The sequence below is a fragment of the Diadema antillarum genome, unplaced genomic scaffold, assembly GCF_040938485.1.
Source record: "Diadema antillarum isolate AM-2024a unplaced genomic scaffold, OU_Dant_1.0 seq00000400_RagTag, whole genome shotgun sequence".
NCBI classification, from domain to species: Eukaryota; Metazoa; Echinodermata; class Echinoidea; order Diadematoida; family Diadematidae; genus Diadema; species Diadema antillarum.
Window position 1 is genome coordinate 905169 of NW_027271391.1, and position 25739 is coordinate 930907.

General features: G+C 37.5%; 1 protein-coding gene and 1 long non-coding RNA gene across 2 annotated transcripts in view; both read right to left on the bottom strand.

Moving 5' to 3' along the window:
* Positions 1 to 860: 860 nt before the first annotated feature.
* LOC139732108 (ATP-binding cassette sub-family C member 9-like) overlaps positions 861 to 25739 on the bottom strand; it is a 44591-nt gene continuing 19712 nt past the window's right edge. Inside the window, exons 13-31 of the mRNA XM_071642975.1 lie at positions 17327 to 17425; positions 16202 to 16367; positions 14376 to 14513; positions 13718 to 13937; positions 12923 to 13143; positions 12254 to 12414; positions 12056 to 12125; positions 11251 to 11408; positions 9769 to 9861; positions 8964 to 9066; positions 8389 to 8502; positions 7774 to 7885; positions 6940 to 7067; positions 6062 to 6140; positions 5541 to 5649; positions 5022 to 5125; positions 3907 to 4040; positions 3200 to 3262; positions 861 to 1769 (exon numbers count right to left, since the gene is read on the bottom strand). Coding sequence (XP_071499076.1) covers positions 1629 to 1769; positions 3200 to 3262; positions 3907 to 4040; positions 5022 to 5125; positions 5541 to 5649; positions 6062 to 6140; positions 6940 to 7067; positions 7774 to 7885; positions 8389 to 8502; positions 8964 to 9066; positions 9769 to 9861; positions 11251 to 11408; positions 12056 to 12125; positions 12254 to 12414; positions 12923 to 13143; positions 13718 to 13937; positions 14376 to 14513; positions 16202 to 16367; positions 17327 to 17425 — 2413 coding nt within the window. The 3' untranslated portion in view covers positions 861 to 1628. The remainder of the gene's footprint in view (positions 1770 to 3199; positions 3263 to 3906; positions 4041 to 5021; positions 5126 to 5540; positions 5650 to 6061; positions 6141 to 6939; positions 7068 to 7773; positions 7886 to 8388; positions 8503 to 8963; positions 9067 to 9768; positions 9862 to 11250; positions 11409 to 12055; positions 12126 to 12253; positions 12415 to 12922; positions 13144 to 13717; positions 13938 to 14375; positions 14514 to 16201; positions 16368 to 17326; positions 17426 to 25739) is intronic.
* On the bottom strand, positions 21591 to 24430 carry LOC139732109 (uncharacterized). The gene is made up of 3 exons (XR_011711010.1): positions 24240 to 24430; positions 22323 to 22549; positions 21591 to 21626 (listed from the first exon to the last, which is right to left on the bottom strand). It is a non-coding gene; the product is annotated as an uncharacterized lncRNA (long non-coding RNA).

Below are 25739 nucleotides of genomic sequence, written 5' to 3' on the forward strand. Positions count from 1 at the left end.
TCTATGTCAAAGAGGTTCATTGTTCTAGATATTGAAAGGCGAAATTTGCCTCATTGTGATTTTCATCTTTCAATAGGTATTTAAATTCACAACGTCTTACATTAAGATTTGCTATAATTATTCAAAACGGACATCGTTGACTCGATATCAGAATAAACGAGAGGCAAGTGACAACGAATGCGGTGGACGAATAATAGTCTGTCGACTAGAGAAATCAAGGAGGTGTACAACAGAGGTACAATCTAGTACCTTTATACTTGGAGAAACTGAGAATATTAACTAGTAAATACATTTGCAGACAAGCAATGGCAGTGAGCAGGTCCCACAGTGCTCCTTCTTCCACAAGCTCAAGCACAATGTAATTTTAGATTGGTGTCAGGATGGAATCTAGATATAAAACACACAGAAAACTATCTGCGGCGTCTGCCTCACCTTATACCAGTGCAGCCACATGGTTTTATAGGTCAACAAAGACAATATAAAGTCGACATTATGGCAATTTTACCAAATTACAAGTGAATGAAATCGCCATTTCCTGAGGTTTTTTTTTTTTTTTTGGCTATAAAAGCTGTTGTGATTATTTACTTATTACTTTTTTAGAATAATCTTTGGGGCACCAAAATTGATAACAGTAAAAATCTTGTGAGACCCCATAGAACATTCCTTTATTATACTTTATCGACCAACACACACACACACACACACACACACACACACACACACACACACATATATATATATATATATATATATATATATATATATATATATATATATATAGGTACTATATATACACTGATAAATATATGTTTGTTTGATTGTTGTTATTGCCTGCAAATTACTTTGCACAAAATTCTGAAAGTTTACATATAGAATCAATTTATTTTGCGACAATATTATTCTGCACGATCTCTTCGAACTTCAAACAAAGGCATAGATTTATTGGCTGCTTGTCTGTTTCTGTTATTTTGCTTGGGCTGTGTGTCCCCATTTGTTGTGTCAGGATATATATCATTGTTTGTTCTCATAAAAAACATAAAGCAATTGGATGTCGTGTGTTAGGTGTGCCTTTGTTTGTATATCATTTCCGCTTTAGACTCAATATCTGTGTTTATGAGTATTTGTCAATGGTTCGTTTTATGCATTCAAACTGTAAACAGATACTAGTAACTGAAAAAAACTATCCCTATCTATCCATCTAAAACAATCTATCTATCTATCTATCTATTTATCTATCTGTTTGTCTGCCTGTCTTTCTATCTCTCTTCTCGCTATGCCTTCATCACCCTACTAGGTGGAATGCACGCATTACATATCATTTCTTACAACAACCATGAATACCACTATCTCCACACTTAATTAAGCTCAGCATGCAGATGAAATTCATTGAAGTCACGCAGCAAGTATTTCTGTATTGAATCCTGTCAGAGGTATTTCGCAGTCGATCTTGTCTGATATCACCTAACAAAACATCCATTATTCTATTTATTGTCTTTTATTTCTTACGGCAATCGCAGAATGCTCTACGTGTTTTGGCAATTGTTTGGGTCGTGACAAGGTGAACATTGTGATGCGAGGAAATCTTCAAGATAAGTGTCAGGCTCTCGCTGGTGTATCGAAACCCTTCGCTACGTTCGTCCGGCCCTCACGAGAGATGAAAATAGTCCCGACCTATTCTGGAGTAGCTCCTTTGGCGTACCGTACTCTTCCACTGTTCCCTTGGCAAGAGTGATAATCTTATTCGATTTGATGATTGTGTTGATGCGATGCTAAAAATGAAAGAAAAAAGAAGATCATAGTAAAACCTTCTAATATCTTCAAAGGGATGTATTTCTTGGAATGGAACGGTATATCATAGGTATAAAGGACTGCATGACAATAGGGAGGTTAAGGCACGTCAGTCATCCATGCGATCTAAAACATTCTGAAGAGTCAAGCTCAGATTTTCGTGGCCAATACTACAAGTTTTACGAGTGAAGCTACAGATAATTTTGTTTTCTCAAGGCGATTGTTCAAAACATTATTGGCACTTAAAGCTAAATAGCAGAACAAGTGGCATGAAAGATGTGAGGTGCCCTTTCATTTCGTTTAACATTTCGGTGTAAAGGTTGCCGAGTAATTGCATATTTTAAAAGAACATAGAGCTTTGTTGCTGTTTTTGTAATTGAAAAGGGTGTCTTTATTTTTTGAGAGAGTTTTATAGTATAAGTCCCTCTTCAAGCGCATCAATTCCCTCTTCCGATTCCAATGTTCAGCGTGTGGGCTTTTCCTTTCTTTCTTTCCATGATTCTGTTGTGCCTTATTCCTTTCAATGGTATACCCTTCTGTCAAGTCATGTCAGGTTGTTGTGTTTCTCCTGTCTTGTTCCGTCCTGTCTTCGTAGACAAATATTTTCATAAGAATCCTTTGAGTGGTTCACAGTATACAAGCATGCTTTTCTGTGGACCTCTCAATTCTTTTTTTCCCCTCCAAACACAACTTTGTATTTTGCCTGTATGCATGTATGATATCATTTTTAACCATTATCTATCATGTAAGGTTGAATACGTGCGTTTGCTATAATTCCTGATTTATTCTGTGTTAAGTTTTCCAAATGTTATGTCTTGCTGAAAAAAGAGAATGAAAATAAATGAATTAAATTCAAACAGGAATTTTCGAAAAGTATAAGGCTTGATGGACTGCCGCCATCTCCGTCGCTCCGACACTCCTATGTCCCCAATTTGGAAACCGCACTTAGGACAGAATATTGTGAGTAAGAATGTTTAAGTATAGTTGCATTTTGATCGTTGTCGAAACTAAACCTTGCTGTCATGTCTCACATTACCATATCAGGAGAAGAGCTATCATACAGAAAAATTTCGTGCTCTTCTTGCAGAAATTTTCTTGACTCATTTTTTTTTCATTCATTAATCTATTTTTCCATTTCTAAAAGAATCGTATAGATGATTTACAGAAATTGAATACATAAATTACATCACAATACATTATAAAAGATAAGTTTACAGATTTTTTTTAAAAGTATACGGAAATGTTGGAAATGGACTCATACAAGCATTTAGAAGACTACGAATGATTGATTCACAAATAGCAGTATATACGATATGTCTTCCTGTCGTTTTTCTGCTATATTTTTTTAGTTTATTTGGTTGTGAGAATGACAAAATAATTACATGATTGATAAATTGAGATGTTTACTTACTGCAATTGTGAGGACGGTCCTATCCTTGAATACATCGGAAACAATCTTTTGGAGATCGGAATCCTGCGCAGAGAAAGAATGGGCATGCAGTTTGACAGTAAAACTTACAATAATTGTTTGTTCATCATCAAATATATTTTAGATAAGCATATCTATTTCGAAACGTTGATTGGAGATGGTCGGATTACGTAAGAGTGGTGGGATTACGTACTCCTGTCCGACTGTTTTTTTTTTTCATATTAACTGTTGATGACAATATAATGCTGCTAATTGTACCCTATTTTATGAAGAAGAAACAACTGATTGCTTTTCTTTTAGTTGTTTCCTTTGCTATTTTCACTGTTGGGAAGGTGAAATTGTTTTACAGAATTTCCGACGCAGTACTTAAGTAGCGGAAATCGATATCGAAAAAAAAAAAAACTCTTTCCTTGGAGTTACCCACCAGTGAAAGAGAAAATTCTCTTACATCTTACTCACACCTATACTCAAATATTATTCGCTTTATGTTTCTGTGATGCACTGTTGTAGCAATGGCCTTCAAGGAGGGCCGTGGGACATTGTTTGCGGTGAATGGCAATTAATTTACTGCACATTTACAAGGTATAATTATGCTCCTCATACTTTTCTTTCAAAAATGGGGGAAAAAAAGGACAAGTGAATACTCATGACATTGTGTCAGAATCACGACGCAGACACAGAAAACTCACAGTTTCCACATCGATGGAAGCGGTAGCTTCGTCCATGACAAGAACGCTAGACTTCCGGAGGAAGGCCCGCGCTAGGCAGAACAGTTGCCTCTGACCAACGCTGAAATTTTCGCCTCCCTCTGCCACACAAGTATCTGTAGCAACATGATGGTATTAGTGCTAAAAATAATAATGCTGATCATAACAATAACAACAAACAATAATGAAAAGAGTTATTATAAAAGTAATGTTAATAATGATTATGAAAATAATAATACTGATAATAATAATAATAATGATAATAATAATATTATTATTATTATTGATATTGATATTATTATCATTATTATTATGATTAGTATTATCAATGTCATTATTATTGTTATTGTTATTATCATTATTATTATCATTATCATCATCATCATCATCATCATAACAATCATAGTAATAATGATTCTAATAATACATATTACTTATATAGAGCATGTTAATCTCTCTCTTGCGCTTTACAATTTAAGCCATCTTTGGTTATCAAAGTTTTGTACAAGAGTATGTCAGTAATTACAAAGTATAACAAGGGAAATTATATAAAGAACCAACAATACAATAATTGATTACAAAAGTACTGCTTAAAATAGATAGGTTTGTGGAGGTGGTCATGATGTAGTACGGACATAAACGGGTAAAGTACTCCAATGGGTGGGCAATAATATGACAGAGAAGGAACTTGGGCCGTAGTACACAGGGTTAAAACGGGGGAATAGATATAACATTATGTCATTGATATACAAATCCCCTGTAGAAAAGAAAAAGAAATTAAAGGGGCGCCCCTTTAGTTTTTTGTCCTTTTTTTTTCAAGGAACCATCCTTGTCAGGCATGCTAACCTGGAAATATTGAACTGCACATTACTTAAATATGAGACCATTCTGAAGCAAATAATTTTCACACAACAATAGATATATAATGTACTCTTAAATGAATTCGCAATCCACAATCCACTAATCAGGTACAAGCCATCCCCTTTAAGCCCGGACAGTTGCACCAGAAACACATCAAAAGCTTTGTGCCCCGAAGAATGTACTTTGATTATTTTGTTGAGATAATGCGCCAACTTCAAGTTATTCTTATACAATACCTAAACCATGTTCAAGACCATTGACCGTCTCTTTCATCTTCGAGATTTCCAGGGCGCACCACAGATCAGCGTCACACATTTCCCCTGCCGGATCGAGGTTGGACCTACGAAATTGAAGAGTAAAAAAAAGTCATTAACACAACCTGGTGTCAATTTTAGATCTACATAAGCAGAAAGCATATACTTCCTAATCTCAATATAAATATGACAGGCCAGCTATTGATTGGGTCTGGTTATAATCACTATGCTATAATTATTTTCAGTTATAAAATCAATTCAGATTTGATTTGAATTGAATCTGTAACTGATATTGTTTTCTGACAGTAAGACCAAATAAGAAGTGACCAGATTAAGTTGTTCTACATGGTTCTCTTCTAAAGATCGTCATTGCTAGGGAATTAAAACACTTAAACATCTGATACCATGCAGTGTAAATCCAGCCAATGTTAGAAGACGCACTCCAAGCCCATGGGACTATAATGGCACTGACATGCTTGTATAAGGATCATTGTCACTGACCTTATCGTGCCGGCGAATAACACAGCATCCTGGGGAATGATCGATAGTCTTTGCCTGAGTGTCTTGAGAGGTACGGTCTCGATATCAATACCGTCGATTGTAATCTGGCCTGGAATTTAAACAACAACCAAAAAAAAGCCCAAACGATAAAAAAAAATTGACATTTTTATCAATTCACAAGAATTACAAATCTTCATATAATAAAGCTTAAGCAAGATATACACACATATTTTTTTTCTTTAAATGAAGTAATTTCACTCGAACTTTTACTAGGTAAAATATCTGATCTGATGAAGTAATTTCACTCGAACTTTTACTGGGCAAAATATCTGATCTGGTTTCCGCCTCCAATGCCTAAGTTACATGTGATATACTATATAATTCTCATTAAAAAGGTTAATTCTTAACTCTATGTTAGAGTTGATGTTAAAGCCATCGATGCCTAAAGTTGTTGTTTGATTCGTGGCACTATACTGTTATCAAAGCACTGAATTTTATACTAGTTTTTGTTTCAGTCTCACCTTGGCAAGTCTCCACCAGCCGAAATAATGCCAAAGTCAACGAGGATTTTCCACTTCCTGATCGGCCACATACTCCAATCTATGTTTCAACAAAACACATTTAACATACTTTACCTTCATTCATCTACACAGGGTTAAATGAATTTCCAGACACACATCGGCTGAATTCATGTTTTCTGCTAAACCAGTGCACACGCAATTTTCGTGTGGCACATGGATATCTGAATGTCATTACATGTATTACCTTCGTGTCACTTATCATAATCACCCATTATTTTCCCTTCGCCACATCCACATTGCTTTGACTTTTTTAGGGGGGGGGGGGGATGGTCCTTTCCGCTGGATAACTATGTACATGAGTTGATTGGGTCACGACTTATCTCTTGCTTGTTATTCAACGTTAAAGTCATGTTGATGGATATCATGTTAGAGTGTTTGTACTTTGATTTCGGGATTGAAGAGGCATATTGTTCCAAACTTGATGCAAGTAGAAGCGACATTGCATGAATAGGTTCCATCCATAATTGAACTGTCCCCGAGATATGGTGATTTGCGTTGATAAAGATGATAATAATAATGCTTATGGTCGTCTTGACCCAGGATCGACTCTTCGGTGTTGCCAGTGGTTTACCAGAGGGTAACTATTATCACCCTTGGAGAGGACGTTTTGCTTTGACGTAAGCTTGACGGGATTCGAACTTGAGACATCCGATTGAAAGTCTAAGAGCTGTGTCCACTATGCCACAATACGATGTTAGAATAACGAAGGTATATAATACGCGGCTCATCAAGTTCCTGTACTACAGGCAATGGTTTAATGCATAGTCGTTTTTCTCCCACCCCCCCCCCCCCCCTTCCCCCTGAAGTGCAGCTCTTACCTTTTGGCGGCCGTGTATCTGGATATCCACCTGTTTCAGTACCGGATCCAGCTCACGGGCATACCGGAAACTGGCGTCCTCGATGAGTATCTCTCCCTTGGAAGGCCAATCAGCGGGCGGCTCCTCACCTGGTGTGGATATTTATCGGGGAAAATCGTCAGTCTACAGCAGTTTTTCTAATCACAGGGCCAGTTGCAGCAGGTGGTTATTTGTTTACTGGTAAGTCTAAACAACATGAACATTACATCATGACAAATAAATCCAAAGTACTGTAATCGTTATAATGGTTGTGATTATGAACGAAAGTTTTGCACTTGCTGACGCTAAAAATCCATAATACAACATGTTATGTATTCCATATTCCCTTCAAATTGGTAAAACAGATAATTTATATATTCTAGCTCACTTTTAAAGGTACTGTTTACCATTGAGAGCAGTGATTAAAAAAAATGTTCGAAATATCACATTTGATGCAAATGTGTATAGGTCTGTTGTATCCCCAAACATTCTGGGACCATATTAAAAAAAATCGTAATAAAGGCTTAAAATATAAGGAGATATCACTATCTTTCTCAATAAACCGTAATTGTCATGAATGTAGACGGTTTAGTCTCGAAACTTTTTCATTATTACTATTGTTTACATTTTGTATATCTAACAATACGGTACTTAACATTGATTATACTGATTCAAATTCTTACATTGGATGTTTCTATCCGAAAGTCACATTGTAAAACTATTTTGAAGCACTAAAGCTGAGTCGGTTTTTTTTTTGTTTCATCTGCAAATAGTAAGTAATGCCTTTAATGCGAAATGTTTGTACAATGTTCATACCTTCATAATTCTCGCGAGGCACGATGGCATAGTATCGTATCCTCTCGACCGAATTCATGTACAATTCCAGCTCGGAGATTGAGCGAACGAGCAAGTTAAGAGCTGACGACACCTGGAATAGAGGCATATATTAATCATATAATGCTGGAATCGGGTTTGTGAAACACTGAGATTTACTTCAAAAAATCTGACATATCAAGCAACACTTAAACAATGTACTCGTCATCACATATCAATTAATTTTGAGCGTATAATGCTTATTAAGATTGGCCACAAGAGTTGGGAGTTTAGCCCTCTATACTCAAATCTGCAACCTGTTCGTGTTTTATATAATGGCATTTCAATGTGGTAGTTCATAGGGTGAGATGAGCAGAATCAAGACTCTCCTTGAACTTCAGTGGCAAATATTATGTGGCTTGGATGAGATACTAAAGTTCAGTTGGTAATATTCATTGAATGATTTAGCAGAGACGTGCACGCGGTTTCGGTGGGTGGGCGTGTCTATTACACCAGTGCCTGGTTGATATAACACACACACACACACACACACACACACACACACACACACACAAACAAACAAACACATGTGCCTGGGCACATGGTGGTACAGCTCACCATGAGAGCGTAAGAGATCGCCAGACCAACCAGACTGGACTCCATGCGCAGGTAGGCGGCGCCGAGAAGTGAGCTCAGTCCCGCCATGAGAACGATCACGGCCCCAAGCAAATCCTGCATCACGTGGAATGGTGAGGTATAAAAGCCAGCCATGTTTCATGATCTGATTATTCATGAGCATCACTTACATACACTAGGATAAACAAGGGTTACCTTTTTCCTTGCCTTTGATAAACGTCATAAGAACTTGTCAACAAAATGTGTTCAAATGGAACAAAACACTTCTACTTCAGTAACGTCCAAGCACATCCATAAACATTATGATAATAACTGCATTATATATATATATATATATATATATATATATATATATATAAAATTATGATTATAAAGAAATAAAGAGGAGAAAAGGACTATACTCTTGCATATTTGGCAAATTTCTCACATATGAATGACAGGACTGTTTGAAAAGTATTCACTTTCAAAATATTTTGTAATGTTTAATCGTGAGACCATCATAGCTCGTTTTTATATTTCAGCTCAATAAAAAAAAAAAAAAAACAACTTTCACATACAAGTCGAATACCCAGCCACCGTTCTGCAGCCAAAAGGTAGATAAAGCAAGTGTTGTTGGTATCAATGAGGTCGGATATCGTCTTGAAGAAGCGTCCTCCTGCACTGCAGTAGAAAGACAAAAGCGAAGTAATATCACAGTCTTGGGTGGAATAGAAAAAGGGAATTCATTTCTCTCGCGGATTGCTAAAGACAAGTGATTTGTCTATTTTCAGGTGTGTGTGTGTGTGTGTGAGTGTTGTTTGTTTATTGGTTTGTTTGTTTGTTTGTTTGTTTGTTTGTTTGTTTGTTTGTTTTGATAAAAGCTGAGAACCACTTTAAGGAAATTGTTATCCAAAGCAGTTCACAGCCGAAGATGTTTCGGAACAGGATAGTTCCCTTCAAAAGTATGTTTATAGCATTTCACAGTAGTGCACGTGACGGAGCACAAGATAATGTATGAATGAATGATTTGGACAACATATTTACAGCACATTTCAGGTTCCATGACAATGTCGATTTAATAAGGACACTTATCAACTCACCATTCCCTAAAATAAATCGTCTAATTACATTCTTTAGCAACCTCAACCCCAAAACCGCCAAAGAGAGAGAGAGAGAGAGAGAGAGAGAAAAAAAAAAAGAGGGAACTAATGTAGCCGATACTTGCAAACTGGAAACATGCCACACACAAACAACATTCAAGAACAAAAAATGTTTTTGCAGGGACGGGATCGTTAAAAGATTGAACTTGAACTGTGCACTTGAAAACCTGTCACTGAAGAACACGGTGATCAAAATGTCACCGGGTCGTAAGTTCTAGCTTACCTGAATGCCCTGATGGTAGTCAGGCCCCCGAGGGTCTCTGAAAAGTGAGCGAAAATCGGCGATCGGCTCACGCTTTCCGTCCGCTGCAATTCTCTGGGGAAGAAAAGAGAGAGATAAAATTGACGATTATTTGTATACATGAAGCTTGTAGACGTCATGCCATTATATAATATATCTTGTGAAATCGAGCATTTTAACGGTAGAGTGAATAATTCCCTCTTATAGCTGTCACCCATCTTATAATCTGTGGATTCAACTCTTCTTACTTTTCTGCATCATATTGTTAATCTGTTGGAGCCATTTTGGCATTACAGATGTGAATAGCAAGTTTTGATTGTTTTGACACGCAGTCAAGTTTTTGTTTACCACGTGGCACTGATGTTATTGCATTTCCAAACAAGATACACTGTACATTGATACACGGTGGCAAAGCATTTTATGCAAAGTATTACATAACAACCGCTGAAAATATGGTTTATCATGTTGAATATGTTACACTGTTATGCTTCATGATAATTATGTTAAAATGTGAATATTATTTTGTATGCTGCTTTGGAAAATGTTTTCCAAACATGAACGTCGGCTTAACCCTAACTAGGCCGGGCTATTTAGGTAGTTGATAGAGCCGGGGGGGGGGGGGGGGGGGGGCCTCCCAGGCCCCCCCCCCCCTCCAGATCTCGGCCGTCGACCGCGCGATCGCGACGAAAATTGGCACACACATTGCCTATGATGTAATCTAAAATACCATGAAGTTAATTTTTCAAAAAATCATCATTTATGCTAAATTATGCTAATTTATGCATGATGATGCATAAGATCAGACTATTTGGTATAAATCACACCAAAAAAAAGCTCAAAACAGGCACTTTTTTGTGTAAATATTCTTTTTAGTGCCCTTAGCAAATGTAATAAAAAGAATTGTGATATCAGAAAAAATTCTTAAGTATTTTATTGTTTTTTTGAATTTCTTATGTATTTCTTCGTTTTTTTGACTTTATGTTTTTCATTGTTTTTTCGATGAAATTTGTCCGCGACATCGCTCCGAACAAGAAAATATGTTATTCATTGATTTTAATCGATAAAACACCAAAATAATCATGCTTTTATGAAATTTGCCAGTAAGCACAGGGGGTTGCATTGAAATTGTACACGAATTAACGTTTTTGAGCAATTTTTGGTCTGACATGCATGTACATATTTATGCATAACTTCGGAACCGCGCGCCCGGGCGTCGCAAATTTGGTGTCAAAAGATGCGGGAGACTCGAAAGAAAAAAGTCATGAAACGTCGCGGCGATAGCTTTTTGCGATTGCGATACATCGCGCGGAACGTCGGGGGGGGGGGGGGGGGGGCCTCGGAGACCCCCCCCCCCCCCGGCCTAGTTAGGGTTAAACGTCGGCATAATTGTGTATATATGCATAATGTGTTCTTGAGATTCAAGCATGAGAAGATAAGGAACTCCCAATCGAATGAAACAGATACCTCGCAGTTCTGATGTAGAATGTGAGCAGGCCGGTGAACAGAACGGTCACAGGAAGAAGGAAGATGAGGAAATACGGGTTGACTACGGCGTTGACAACGATTGTCGAAGCGGTGGTCAGTATAGCATTGGCTAGCATGTTGATGGTGATAAGTAGCCTCTATACGGGGAAAAATAACGGCAGTTTTCAAAAGTGATCATTTTGCAATGTCGTCATTACATGTCATTTCAACTATAGTCAAGAGCATGTGGGCATCTGACTGTTTCATGAACCTGACCTTGAGTATTGCATGTCATGTCATAAAAACAACAACAAACAAACAAAACAGATATTCTAGTGGCAAGTTTGTCCAAGTGCAGTTTTCCGCGAATATACCTCGCTTTGAAATTGTTATTTAATTGACCTTCGCGTAGAGTCAAATAAAGTTTACAGTATAATTGGCAGGGATTTCATTTCAATCGTTATACTGACGACACAAAACAGAATTTCATCGCCTTGGTAGATGAAAATAATTTTGCTTTTTTCAATTTCAATTCAAACCAATATGCAATCGCAATGAGACATTTGAAAACGCAATTACACAAAACAGTACAACATCGTAATAACGGAAAGTACTCTGAACTGAAGTACAATAGACAACTTTTATGGCAATTTAATACCGAATAAAAACAGTTGCCCATGGAGGGGACTGCTAAAAAGCAGGGCTTTATAGTTTGCAGTTTCCTCATTAATTTTGAAAAAGATCATCACCTCCATATGGAACAAAAATTTGACATTTATGATGGAATTAAACGGCTGATTCTCACCTGGTCTATTAATCGAGTGTCGAATGTGAGGCGGTTAAGAATCCGGCCAATCGGAGTGATGTCGAAGAATCTGGAATGCAAAGAAATCGAAAAAAAAAAGTAATTCTTAGCAGCTAGTATATCAAAGATGTACGTTGCGGGAAGAGGGAAAACCCCAAAATCTTGGATAGCTCTGTGGTAGGCGGCAAAATACTCTACCTCATTGGCACTCTGATCAAGTTTTCCAGCAGGTAGAAATGTATCGTTTTTGCAGCAGTCAGGATTCCCGCGTTGACCATGAAGTTGAAAAGAACCTGGCACACAACGGTTGCTATGGAGAATGCAGCAAATCCGATGACGTAGTCAGTTTGATCTCCAATCTGCAAAGGAGAGGATTCAAGATTTCATAGAGCCGATTGCTAACACAAAATCATTTCTTGTCACCTAATCTATGTGCTTTCTGAGCTCCTTGTTTGTAGTTTGAAATATAAGCCAATGTCTATAATAATTACTTCCATGCAGGAGTATTCTTCATTCTTCAAGTAGAAATGATATATTTACCTTAAACCATGAGAAAGAAAAATATACCAGCGCCATGACTGTAGGCTGATATTCAAACAGTCCTGAACCAATCAGGATTCTTACAACTGATATTCAAACAGTCAAGAGCCAATCAGGATTCTTACAATAACAAACATAAAAAACATGCCCCTCTCCTCTTTCCCCTATCCCCCTCTCCACTTCAAAAATCCATTATCAGTTGATACATGTTCACTCGCTTACAAAACATGGATGAAGTGGATGAAATAATTGGGTTTTTTAGGAGGAAATGAGAGGCAGATTTCGGGTTTATATGAGAAGACACAAGAGAAATATCAAGGCATTTACTGTTGTGATGGCGGCGGTGGTGTTGGTGTTCATGCCGGCTTCTGACCACTCAGAGAGCCAGAAGTTGGTGGCGACCTGCAGGGACCCGCGCAGCACTGCAAAGGCAAGGATGACGGCGGCGATGACGTATCCCACAGATGACAGGTAGAAGACGTAATTGCTGAACGCCACGGCCCCGACATCGCGTTCTTCCTGTACGAGCAGGTTGTCGATTTCATTGCCTGTTGATAAAGGAGAATGTTGTTCTCGTTTTATTTTCCAGTGTAGTCTCCATAAACTCGTCTGTCCTCTTCACGTCGCACATCAGGGCGTAATAATGAATAACCATAAAGAGGAACTAGGCGAGCCTGCAAGCCTACCTCCATGGCCAGGGAAGTGGAAACCACCTCCCTCCACAGCCCTGGTATGACAAACACGAGTTACGTCAATACGGAGCGCGAATAAGTTACAACCTAGCACATGGGTTAATTTATCAGGTCATGTTCGATGATCTGTTCGTTTTCATGTTTGACAAGACAATGTTGCCAGTATATATCGTTTTCAGCAAAAGTCATGAACTATATGATAACAAAGTCTTACGTTTCTTAGTTTATCCCTGACTTCACCATCAGCACCTACACAGCCAGATATTGTGTTGGCGGCATCCAAGGAATGCTAGAGTGATATGATTGAAATACTTTAAGCAGCAATGTCAGTAACGTTTCCGGCTGGTTAGTAATCGTCATGCGTGGTGCTGGTGAAAATAATTATGAAAAAATGCATTTATGCAGCATCGTTGAGAATTATTCGTGATACCTCGGACGGACTCCACGTTGCTAAAGATTGAGATCTGTCGTGAGCATTGTCTGAAGAGTTTCTTCCTCTCCACCTCCGTTGTGCTCACTCGCTTGTCACCGCCAGACTCGCTGGCCTTTCGGACGGCTTGCTGCCACTGTCTCTTCAGCTCCGGGCAGACCTGGGCTATCTCGTCGCTCGTGCCCTGGCACTTCACTTCGCCGTCGCTCATGTAGATGATCTGGTTTTTATTCCACCACGTTTATTACGGCCAATGAAGAGAGGAATTTGTACACGTCATTGGAAATCGGATGGAATGACACATGTGTCAAGTATTTTATCGGAGAAAATCTAGAAGTTTTCATTCAGATCTACACATCTTCGGGATTGGGATTAATAATCTGTTGTAGAAGCATGAATAAAAAGGATTCATCGAATCTTAAGAGCATTTATGTTATTCAGGTTACTGAAAAGCAAGTAAAAGGCATTTTGATGTATTCCGTCTCTTTTATCTATTTTTTGTACGGGAGTGTTTGAACACCTAATGGTAAAAATAACCAGGAACTGGCAGAGCACTGACATGCCTACCATACTACCCAGTAACATGTTTAACAGATTACAGGCATCCCCTCCCTTTTTAACAGTAATAAAAATTCTACATCATTGGCAAATATCCCACCTTGTCTGCGTACGGTAAATATTGCAGTTGATGGGTCACGAGGATGACCGTTTGGTGGCGCTGTCGAAGTATCCCGTTTATGCCCTCTTTAAAGAGATCAGCGCTCACATGCATGTCAAGGGCCGAAAGTGGGTCGTCCTGTAGACGTAATGTACAAGATTTACATTCAATGCAAACGAGAGATGAGACTGCTTAGTCAGTACACATGCAACCAGACAAATAGACAGTTAGAACCAACAGAAAAAAAAAAGAAAGGTACACATTTCTGTCTATGTTGAACAACATACACAACAATAACAGCAACACAATCATTGAATCGGTACAGGAAATGCTCCTTGTCTGAGTGCAGACGATTTAGTTTTTGTTGTTGTATTCTTTTTCTTTCCTGCTTCTCATGATTTGTGAATTTGCACTGATCTTCTAGTGGCAATTATCATAAAGCACGGATGTACCTCACAATTCATGTGCGGGCAAATTCCACACCTTTTGTTGGCAGAAAAGTATTTGTATGGAGACAGCTGTTTCGTTTTCCCTTGTGGTCAAAACGTGCACTCCTTGTGTAAATTTGTCGATAGCATACGATCGCCCGATAAGAGATGACACGTGATGTATAATAGCCCGATGATAATCGTGAAGTAGTGTGATGAAAATCATTTCAAACGCGATAACCATGATGACTGAATGCACTATAGAATTAAAGGGATAGTACAGTTTTGGTGGAGATGAGAAATGGGTTTTTAACTTTTTGCGAGATACCAAGAAAACACTTATGATGTAGTACAGAACATACAATTTTAAGAGGAATTCAAAGTTTATTTGACCAAAATCGGGTTTGGAATGACTGAAACATCCAAAAACAAAGTAAAACAAAGCGATCGTAATAAAGTGTGGGTCCCACACTTTATTAGAATCGCTCTTTTTTGATATCTCAGCCATTTCAAAACCAATTTTCATCAAATAAAAGTTGAATTCCTCGTAGAATTACATGCTCTTTCACATTTTATAAGAGGTTTCTCATTATCTCACCAAACAATGTTAGAAACCTGAAATTAGGTCTCAACCAAAACTGTACAATCCCTTTAATGTTGCTGTCTTTTGCACCCTTCTTCAGACGAATGTTTACATTGCAGCAGAAAATGGAAGTCAGCACTTGGAAGATTGGAATATTGCAATGCACTTATCCTACAAATAACTTCCGATTTTGATATAGATTGTTTGCAAAGCCATGGGGCTATGCGCATGTTGTGTGAATGTTACCTCATATTGCTATCTGGATGACGCTGATGGCTCTATGTAAAGCGAACATTTCACTTTACACGACTAAGTAGTATGATATGTGAGTAACTCAAATTAAGGTTCCATAAAATCACGAAGCTAATAGGTCACTTTATATCGGTAAACATGGATATTTTCCTGTTAAGGACATAACAACAATAATTCTATCCATCTTAACTTTATCAGTGTATTTCAATACTTGGAATGCACTTCGCATGTATTGGTTATTGCTGTGTTTCTGGTAAATCTCCAGCAAACGGTCTTGGGCAAGCCTAGTGTTACAATGGTATACGATTTAGATATGTTTTTTTAAACTGGTCTATTCATATATAGACTGTGTCTTAAAGGATACAATAGACACCGACATTTATCTCCATAAGAATTGAATTTGTTCTCACATTATGCTGTTATGAGGTCGTGTCGCTCGATCAGTCTTTTAAGGGGGCGGATTTACCTCTTTTGACGTGATAGTGTGGGGCACCTGTAAAAGCATTTAATCGGATTGAAAAGGTGTGAAAGATGACGCAATGCTCAGAAATGACTGCACTCACGAGAATGACGACATCGCTACGGGCGTACATTGCTCGCGCCACGCTAACTCGCTGCTTCTGTCCACCGCTGAGAGTGATACCCTTGTCCCCCAGTTCGGTGCGGTCCCTTGCGGGAAGCATGTCAATGTCGACGCCCAAGGAACACGCGCGGATTACCTTCTGATACCTGACAGAATGATGTATAAACGAAAAAGAATAACAACAAAAAGAATTAAATCATCTATAGAACGTAACTATTTTGTCGTCCATGATGCGTTTAAATACTATGTCACTCCATGCTTTCAGTTAAGGTGCATGTTCATTCCTTCGTGTAGATTTACATTTACCGTACATTGTAATAGACGGCAAATACCATTCATATTTGGTATTTTAAGATAAGACATTGATTCCTTCTCTGAAATCATAATTTATAAGATATTCTGCTGCTCGGAAATTGTAATAACATGGTCACTTCAAAGTAAATGATATCTCCAGGAAAACACAGATATATCATAGAAGCTGATTCTTGCAAATTTGAGGGAAAAAATAGATAATTTGACAGCAATCATTTCAGTTCCGTATGTATCTTAGTATCACTGACAGTAATGTCAGTCATTATGAGTTCTAGAAGAGAAAAAGAGGAAGAAATGAATTAAAAACTTATTAATTTCTTGAATATGCATGAAGAAAGTAATTCCTCTCTCATTTTAAAGGGAGAAAAAAGAGAGGGAGATATCGTTCGGAGTCAGAACTGTGGAAATATTTCCAGATAATTCTGTACAGAAGGTAAAAGTCAACAACAGTTGCTGTTTTGAGATCCCCTTGCATAGACAAAGGTCAAATATTGAGAAAATGACATTCGAGCGTTCCAATTACTCCCATTATCCATACTCGGTTAATATGAGTTGTATTGCATCGACCTACATTCGAATGACATGGGTGAGTTTAGACGCGCTTATCGAAATCGACAACTGGTAAAACTTGTGAAAATATAAAATATTCATAGGGCCTACAAAGATTGTACGGCACCGACAATTTGTTAACAACCAAAAATGAGCAAGATTCGTTTTATTAGTATGCAAAAACAACAGAGAGAGAGAGAAAAAAGACATATATATGATTCCAGTGTTGTGGTTTTTTTCTTACCTGTTGTTTTGCATAGTTTCCCCGAATAGTACGTTCTTCCTGAGGGAGGTGTTGACCAACCAGGGTTTTTGGGGTGCGTAAGCCACTCTTTTTATATCTCTACACGGGAGAAGGGAACAGTGTGATTTACATACATCCTGATGTATCATTACCTACACTGCAAAAACAGTGGTGTTAGATTTAACACCACTGGTGTTGAATCTAACACCGGCCGAACTTCAATAAAGGACCACACCATCTGGTGTTGAAGTAACACCGTCTCTGGTGTTAAAATATCCAACACCCATGGGTGTTAAAGGGTGTAAAAATATACCAACACCAGCCTCGGTGTTTTTTCAACACTTAAGAGAGTGTTAAGAAGTTGACACCATAATGGTGTTCATTTGACATCCCAACACCAGTTATGGTGTAAGTTCAACACCCGTGGTGTTAAAATATACCAACACCAGCTTTGGTGTTGCTTAGATTATTGATAAGTTGACACCACTTTGGTGTTCTTTTGACACCCTTTAACACCAATGACGGTGTAACTTCAACACTATTTGTTGTTAGAATCTATACCCCAACACCTGTCATGGTGTTATTCTAACACTTCAAAGTGTTATAAGTTTGCATTATTTGGTGTTTATTGACACCACAGAAGTGTTGATTCAACGCTTCAGAGTGAGAAATAAATTCCAAGTGATGCCAACTTATTAACAATTTGAAGTGTCGATACCTCGACATCATTTCACACTCTCCACATTCAATCGCACAAAATAACACAGTAATGTAAGTAGGTGAAAGATAGTCACGTGCTACTAGGTTGATCAAAATATTTAATAAATTCTGTCTGTCACAACAAAACACTATAATTCTATTACATGTAATGAAAGCCTCATCTCTACAATATAAGTATCAAAATGGAATACCTTTGACCCTGTCAGTTGGTTCTTTCATTATCTATGCAAATGACATACATTATGGCTATTGTAGACTAAAATATCAAATTTAAATACTCACTCTGAATACCTTTGGCCTTCTTGGCACTATCAAGTTGAATTTTCAAATGAAATTGATACTAGTATTATATCTTCTTGGCTCTATCATTCAAATGTTCAAATTGAATTGCCTACTCAGCTGTATAATTCAAATATTCAACATAGATCATCCAGTCTGGTTGTAAAATGTTAACATTAAAAAAATATATATACTCTTTCTTTTGATCAATGCTATTGCAAGTGACGATACAAGCATGTGAAATTCGGATCATTTAAATATTCAAATGACACACATAAGGCCTTCTTGGGCCAATATTTTCAACTCGAACTGGATGTAATTGATACCCCCACCTAAAACTTAGAGAGTTAGCTCAATTCATGATATTCTTGTATGCCTTTTGTTGAAAAAAAAGTACAATGTAACAAAAGTTGTTACCATAGCAAGATTACTCAACAGTGAGATCAGTGTGCGACTCATTTTAAGATTACACTGGTTACATGAGCGAAACCTCAAGTCAAATGCTAGAAAACTGAGGGAGCTCACCCAATTCACAGTATTTTTTGTTTGATTTTCATTTTAAAAGATGGTTGCCATTACATTACCACTCTGTGCAATATTTCAGGCCAGATGCTCAGAAACTGAGGGAGATTGCATAATCAACTGTTGTGTAAGTTTTTAATTTGAAAATGTCACTGCCATGATAACACTTTCTTTGACCGATACAAAAGATGACATTTGCACATTAGCGCACTACAGTGGTCACGTGCCAAATTTCAAGTCAAATGCCTAAAACATGAGGGAGTTATGAGTCAATCACAATATCTTCGATTGCTTTGTATTAAAAAAAAAATAAGTTAGCATGGCAACGCATTGTTTAATATTGACGAGAAAAGTGTTTTGCACATCTAAAATTTATCTTGTCACAATATATACATATCTCAAGGTTATTGCTAAAAATTGAGAGAGTAAGCTCAATCCACTTGTAGTTTATACGATTCTCATTACAAAATACCATTAACTTGACAACATACTATTTGACAATGACGAAAAATAAAATTTGCACAGGTACATAATACAGTGGTCACATGTGCCAAATTTAAAGTCAAATGCTCAAAATCCGAGGAAGTTAGCTGAATCCACATCGTACTTGTGGATGATTTGTATGAAGATGCTGTTGCCATGGAAACGGATTTATGACCCCCACAAAAAGTGTCTTGCACGATAACATATTATCATAGTGACCATATGTATCAAATTCAAATTCAAATGCTAAAAAAAAAAGAAACTAAGAGAGCAGCGTGATCCACACAATTTTGTATGATTTGTTTAAAAACTGCAATTGCCATGGCAACAGATTTCTGGACAATCGAATTTCAACAGAATTGATTTAAAACTGAGTAGCTTGATCCACATTCTGTATTTGTAATCTTTATGAAAATTTGATGTTACCATGGTAATGCATTACTCCATACTGACACATGTAAACTAGGACATGTAAAAATTACAAGGTCGTTGTTCAATGTCCCCTGGACTAAGGGTAATCACCTCATCAAAAACTGTCATCGACTAATGGAGAGTACTGCTTCATCAACTGTATATCATCAGTCTCTATCTCGGTTCCTCCATAGAACTGGACTTGGAGTATCTTCACAGTTTCATTGTCACAATGATGATTCTTCAAGTGTCTTCTAAAACCATTGAACGAATCAAATTATGTCCGTACACAGGCCCCCTAGGCGCAATTTATTGTTTGTCCATCACTCAGTCCATGTTCGTATGGCAAACAGTGAAAAAAAAGCAGTTTCAGTGGGAACTCCTAAAGAATGCATCACTTCATTATCTATTTGAAAGTTTAGATCTCGGTTCACGAACTCGGGGTAATTCCAAATGTCCAAAGGTTGATGAGAGGTTTTGCATACCGTAGACAAAACACATATTTAATGTGCTTTGAACAATGTGTCGAAGGCACTCTGAATGATATCACCAGGGCAGGGTAGTACCAAGTGGTCAACAATGAAGTAATATTGGTACACATGTATGTTATTCTTCTGACGTCCTCTGTCAAGCAAGCTGCATCTTCTGATCTTCAAGCAAGCAAGCTGCATCAAGAGCTGCATCTTCTTCTGCTTTCCCTCTTCAAGTGGTGATCAAAACTAGCATCAGGCTGAAAATGTAAGGAAACAATGAAAAACAAACAGACATTGTATGAATCTATTACAAATAAAAACTAGACAAATTTGACTGTGACCTTTATTTCGATTCCATAATGCAATTTGATAGACTCAGTCATACATAGGCTTAACACATTTTATTCACATTTATGATTATTTTAACAGATTTCAAGCTATCACACACACGGAGGGATGGACTACTCAAAACCATAACAATTCAGGCACCACTTCTTGGCAGAGGATAATAAATGGATCTTATTCCATTTTACTTAAAGATCACTATAATTTCACAATTAAAACTCATTTATACCATTTTTTTCTTAAAGAAGCTTTGAAATTTATCACTTTTCTCTTATTCGTGACTGATCAAAAAGCAACTTCAAAATTTTAGCCTACATATGGGGAAGACAATCTTTAAAGTTCAAGGATCGACTTTGAAGCATTCACGAGTAAAGTTCTCGTGCGCAAAAATATTCACAACATCCAAAAAAAAAAAGTTAACCTGCGAAACATTGAAAAGCAAGTGATCTTAATAAATTACATAGTCCAACAACACAAAAAAACCCAGAAAATTTCCCTTGACCTCTAATTTCTTTTCTTATACAAAAACAGATCATAGAAAGTAGAAAATGCAAAATCAGTTAAACTCGCAAAAATCAATTTCATTTTCAGAATACCAAAGTACTGTGAGTTCTAATTGCCTGTCCAAAATGACTCATAAAGGCTTGTTCAGATATGATGAGTCAAACTCCGGCAACATTTTAGTGCACAAATCAATGCGATATGAGATGGTAAAAAACAAACAAATAAACAGATCAAAATGCAACAAAACAAAACAAAAACACTGAGGCAAGAGGAATATATTTTGCCACACAGTGGCAAGAAGTTATGGTGCAATCAAGCTCAAAAGTAAGTGAAGATACAATGTCATGAGTTTATCTTTATCTTATTTTTTTTTTCTAGTCATGTGCATTCATTAACATAATGAAAGTGGCGTGGTTCGGCGCACCATATCTGAACACTAAAAATGTCAGGGGGGTTGTCACATCATATTTGAACAAACCTTATAGTCATGTAGACTTACCTTTTGAAATCGGATAAGGTAGTCTATAGCCAAAGCCACAGCAATCTTGCACAATCCTTGCGCCCTGGTTCACAGGTGGAAGCAGATAGAGTACAAGAAGGATTTGCAGGTTACTTACATTCTATGCTGTGTTGTAAGAAATGCATGTTATATACAATATATTCTACGACTCATTAACAAAGTATCCAGGTATCAACAGAAATTATCAGTGAATTGCACTGCATAATCAGGGAGCATTAAGTAAAACATATGATCCTTCATGTAGTATGAACCCATGGGTTGTTGTGTGACTTCTTTAAAAAAAAACAAGAAAAAAAAACTCTTCTTTATTTCATCAGCATCTCCAAAATAACAAAATTACATTACATATTGATTTGTGACTGTGAACTTTTATATTACAATTGAGTTTGGTGAAATCCATTCATCTGCCTTTGAAAAATCAAAGTCACAAGATATTTCCTGCATTTTTTTTTCATAATGAAGGGCTCCTGATCCTTGATTATTGACCTCATGACCCTCATCGACTCCAGGGAAACATTTGATAAAATGTATTGTCAGATGCAAAGATTTCAGCTACTTATAACAGTTGTCACCAATGACAAGTTTTGTGGAACGTCCCCTGGATTTACATAGCCTTACCAAGTTTCATTCACAGATGATTGTTTTCAACTTGCGGCATGATACACAAGAAACGATATAGGATGGATAGACATCTAGAACATAAAAAAGGGGCTTTCAAAACCTATAGTATTGTGCATACCCTGACTGCTACCAGGTCTGGTGGTACACTATTTGATGATTGCTCCAAGTCTCATGAATCCACATCAGTTTTCCGCATGTGTTCTCCCAGCAAACTTAACAGCTTGACTGTGGTTTCTGAAGGCTTTCCTCTTGCTAGCTTGACAAGACCTTCCACCAAAAACTGGCCACTGCTCAAAAAAGCTTGGCATCGTTGCCTGGGAGAAGGAGTGAGAAGTACTGTTCAACCTGCAAGTGTAAGGACCATGAACATACATAATTATCAAGTGGCTACAAGTCCGCAAACTGTCAAACTGGTGCGCAAGGTGTGATGCACTGGCTTAGGATTCAAAGTACTGAACATCCACATAACTGCACTAGTGTATTTACTGTATACAAGGGCATGAAACAGATTTATCTTGTGTGCATGAAAGATTTGATCAGAGCTGCAGAAAACAAAGGGTTTTGTTCAGGTGGCTTCAGATTAATTCAGTCGGTGATTCTATATTATATATACCTACTTGAGATATGCTCATAATTTCAAGTTCGTTTTAATTAGCCACCGGGGGGGGGGGGGGGGGGGGGGGGCAATAATATCCTGCTTCCAGGTATTCATCATCTTTATGCAGTGTACATTTATGCAAATATTATTTGAGAAATGGAAAAAATCAAATGCCATTTTGCAATTGATCTACTCTCATTTTCAAGGTTTTTTAGATAGATAATAAAAGGTCTTTTTGCAATTCTGTCATTTTCAAGATTCTCAAGTGCACTATTGCCAATATCATTAAGTGTGGCAATAACATAAGTATGGGGAAGAGGCATAGTCCACAAGGGATTTTTTTTTTCAAGAGATTATTTCAACAAATACTACCATCACCATCAAAGTAGACGTATATTCCCTCACCTGAATCATGAAAAAAGCGATGATACATGTATTCCATTTTGACTCATTTGTGAAATTTAGGATCAGTTCTCAGACAGAGAACAACTGCCAGTTATTAATATGGGCTGTGATTCGGTTTCTCGCTACCCTTGAACTCGCACCTTACTATTAGATCTATAGAGTCTAGAGTCTTAACATGGACTCGGTGGAAATACCGGTTTTACATGCAGCATGTGACGTCATCAACTTTATAAGAGCATATTCTTATATAATGTAAATTTGTAAGCGGTTAGCAAACTCATAAATAGTAGTACTCAGAAACTAGTTAGTAGATTCTAACGTAAGATCCACGCGCAAACACTAGCGTCCTATAGGCCCCTACGTTCCTACGTGTAGCTACTGAAAACACCACGTAACCTGTTGTGATAAACAAAAATCGGGTCGGGAGAACCCCCCACCCAGCCCCTTTAATCGGGTATTTACGCTCTTTTTAGAGCGATATTTGCTACTAGTACCTAGTACTAATTTAAACCTAACAGTTTGGACCTAGAACAGTTACAGTAGGCCCTACAAAAAATATAGTAGGCCTAGGGGCCTACCAGTATACCTACGAACATGTACAAACCTACGAACATGTACACACAAACATTGTTCGAACTTCGTCTTCGTGCACGTCAGTAGCGGGTAATGATTTGCGCGCTAACAAAGATCCGCACCAGAGCCTCTGAGGTAAGAAAACTACATCAATAACAATACAAAATGCCACGGAACCTTTTATATTTAAAATTTGATGATATTTTTAAAATGCAATTATTGGACAAAGGAACCCTCAGCGAAATTCGGACTCAATGCACCGCTGTGATACAGCGCGTTGGTGTTATGGCCTATTATGTACGGCAAACACTATAGGCTACATGTACTTAGTATGCTGCGCTATGTATACTATAGTATTATGTGCGTGCAAAGACAAAGTTGTCTATAATATGCGATGAAATCCGTGAAAATCATGCACATCGTTTATGATAGAAAATAACTGGTACAGGAAATAATTACCTTAAAAGATACTTATCCCCGCTGACAGACTTAGCAAAGTCACCATCATAGATTCAATGTCATTTTTAGCCCCAGACGACATCGAAAACCTGACTATCGCGATGACAGACGTTGACGACTCCGCGCCACAGCAACAAATTTCAGGCATTGGCATGTGTAACCAATGAGATCATCTGACTGCGAACACGTGACTTTCTCTGGTGGACAACTAACACCGATACGGTGTTATTAGTGAAAACCCCCTTTTCATGACAAAACTATAACACCACTTGGGTGTCATTTTAACACCGAGAATCTAACACCCAATGAATGAGAGAATGTCGGTGTTAAATTAACACCGAAGGGTGTCAAATTGTGTCAATTTAACACCAAATTTAACACCCACAGTTTGACACCCGGTTGGTGTTACACTTTTAACACCGCATTTTTTGCAGTGTACCTAGTGAAAGTGCGAGAAAAAAAATGTGTACCAAGGATAGGGATTTTCTACTGTCGTAACCAACATTTCAGTCGCAATACGGAAATGTCTTTGTATTGTTCAATATCTTTTTGACTTCAAGTGAGTTTAAGTGAGCTTAGTTCGTTTTTCAGTACTTCCGGTTTCGTTAAGTTTCACGAGCAATACTATTGATCAAAATCTATAAGTGACCTTGCATCACTAAACCAACAAAAAGTCCCTTGGTTTTACGCGAGGACTCAAAATAGTTGAAGTGAGTCATCCTAGTAAATCTTTAGTTTCTGTATTGTGTGAAGGAGCAATTTCTCTTTTACATTATTCTGAAGTTTTGGATCATAAAGCGATTGGGAAATCGCGCTGTTAGTTGTTTTTGCGGGGAACACTTTCTGTAGAACAGTGATTGGATATGTCGAAGAGGACCATTTCGATTTCACAGAGCACGGCTTAAGCGCTTAAACTGTTGAATTTTATATAGACCCTATATACTTCAGAGACTCTTTTCTCAGTAAACACTTATTTCCAGAGTGTGTGCTTTCTTTCCTATTGAATTGAGTTGCACATCTTTTTAAAGTTTAAAGTCTGCTCGTTCAGAATCTGCCCTTTATTAAAAGTCCATGTCTGGCGACTTTTTGTTGGTTTTGTGATGCAGGGTCACATAAAGCCTTCATCTAGTTGGCTAGACCAAACAGCTTCATGTACTATTACTTGATAGCTCTTCCCGTTGTTAACGCTTTATTTGGAGAGCTAGCAACAAAGAAGAGCTAGCAACGTATACGCTAGCAAGCCATTGTTTAGAATAAGGTGGTTGGGTTATATTCACAAATAAACATCCTTCAGCACTCAAGATTGTCATTATTTTGTTTACACGAAGTCATAATCATTTTGCTCTTCAATCTTATCAGCCCGTCGTGACAATTAGTCAGTCTGATTCGTGGAGTTGAAAAGAATAACGCTCCTCTATAATTGAAATACATGGTGGAGTGATTATCTTTTTTTTTTTTTTTGCATTTTCTACAACAAAATAATCTTGTCGTCCACATACA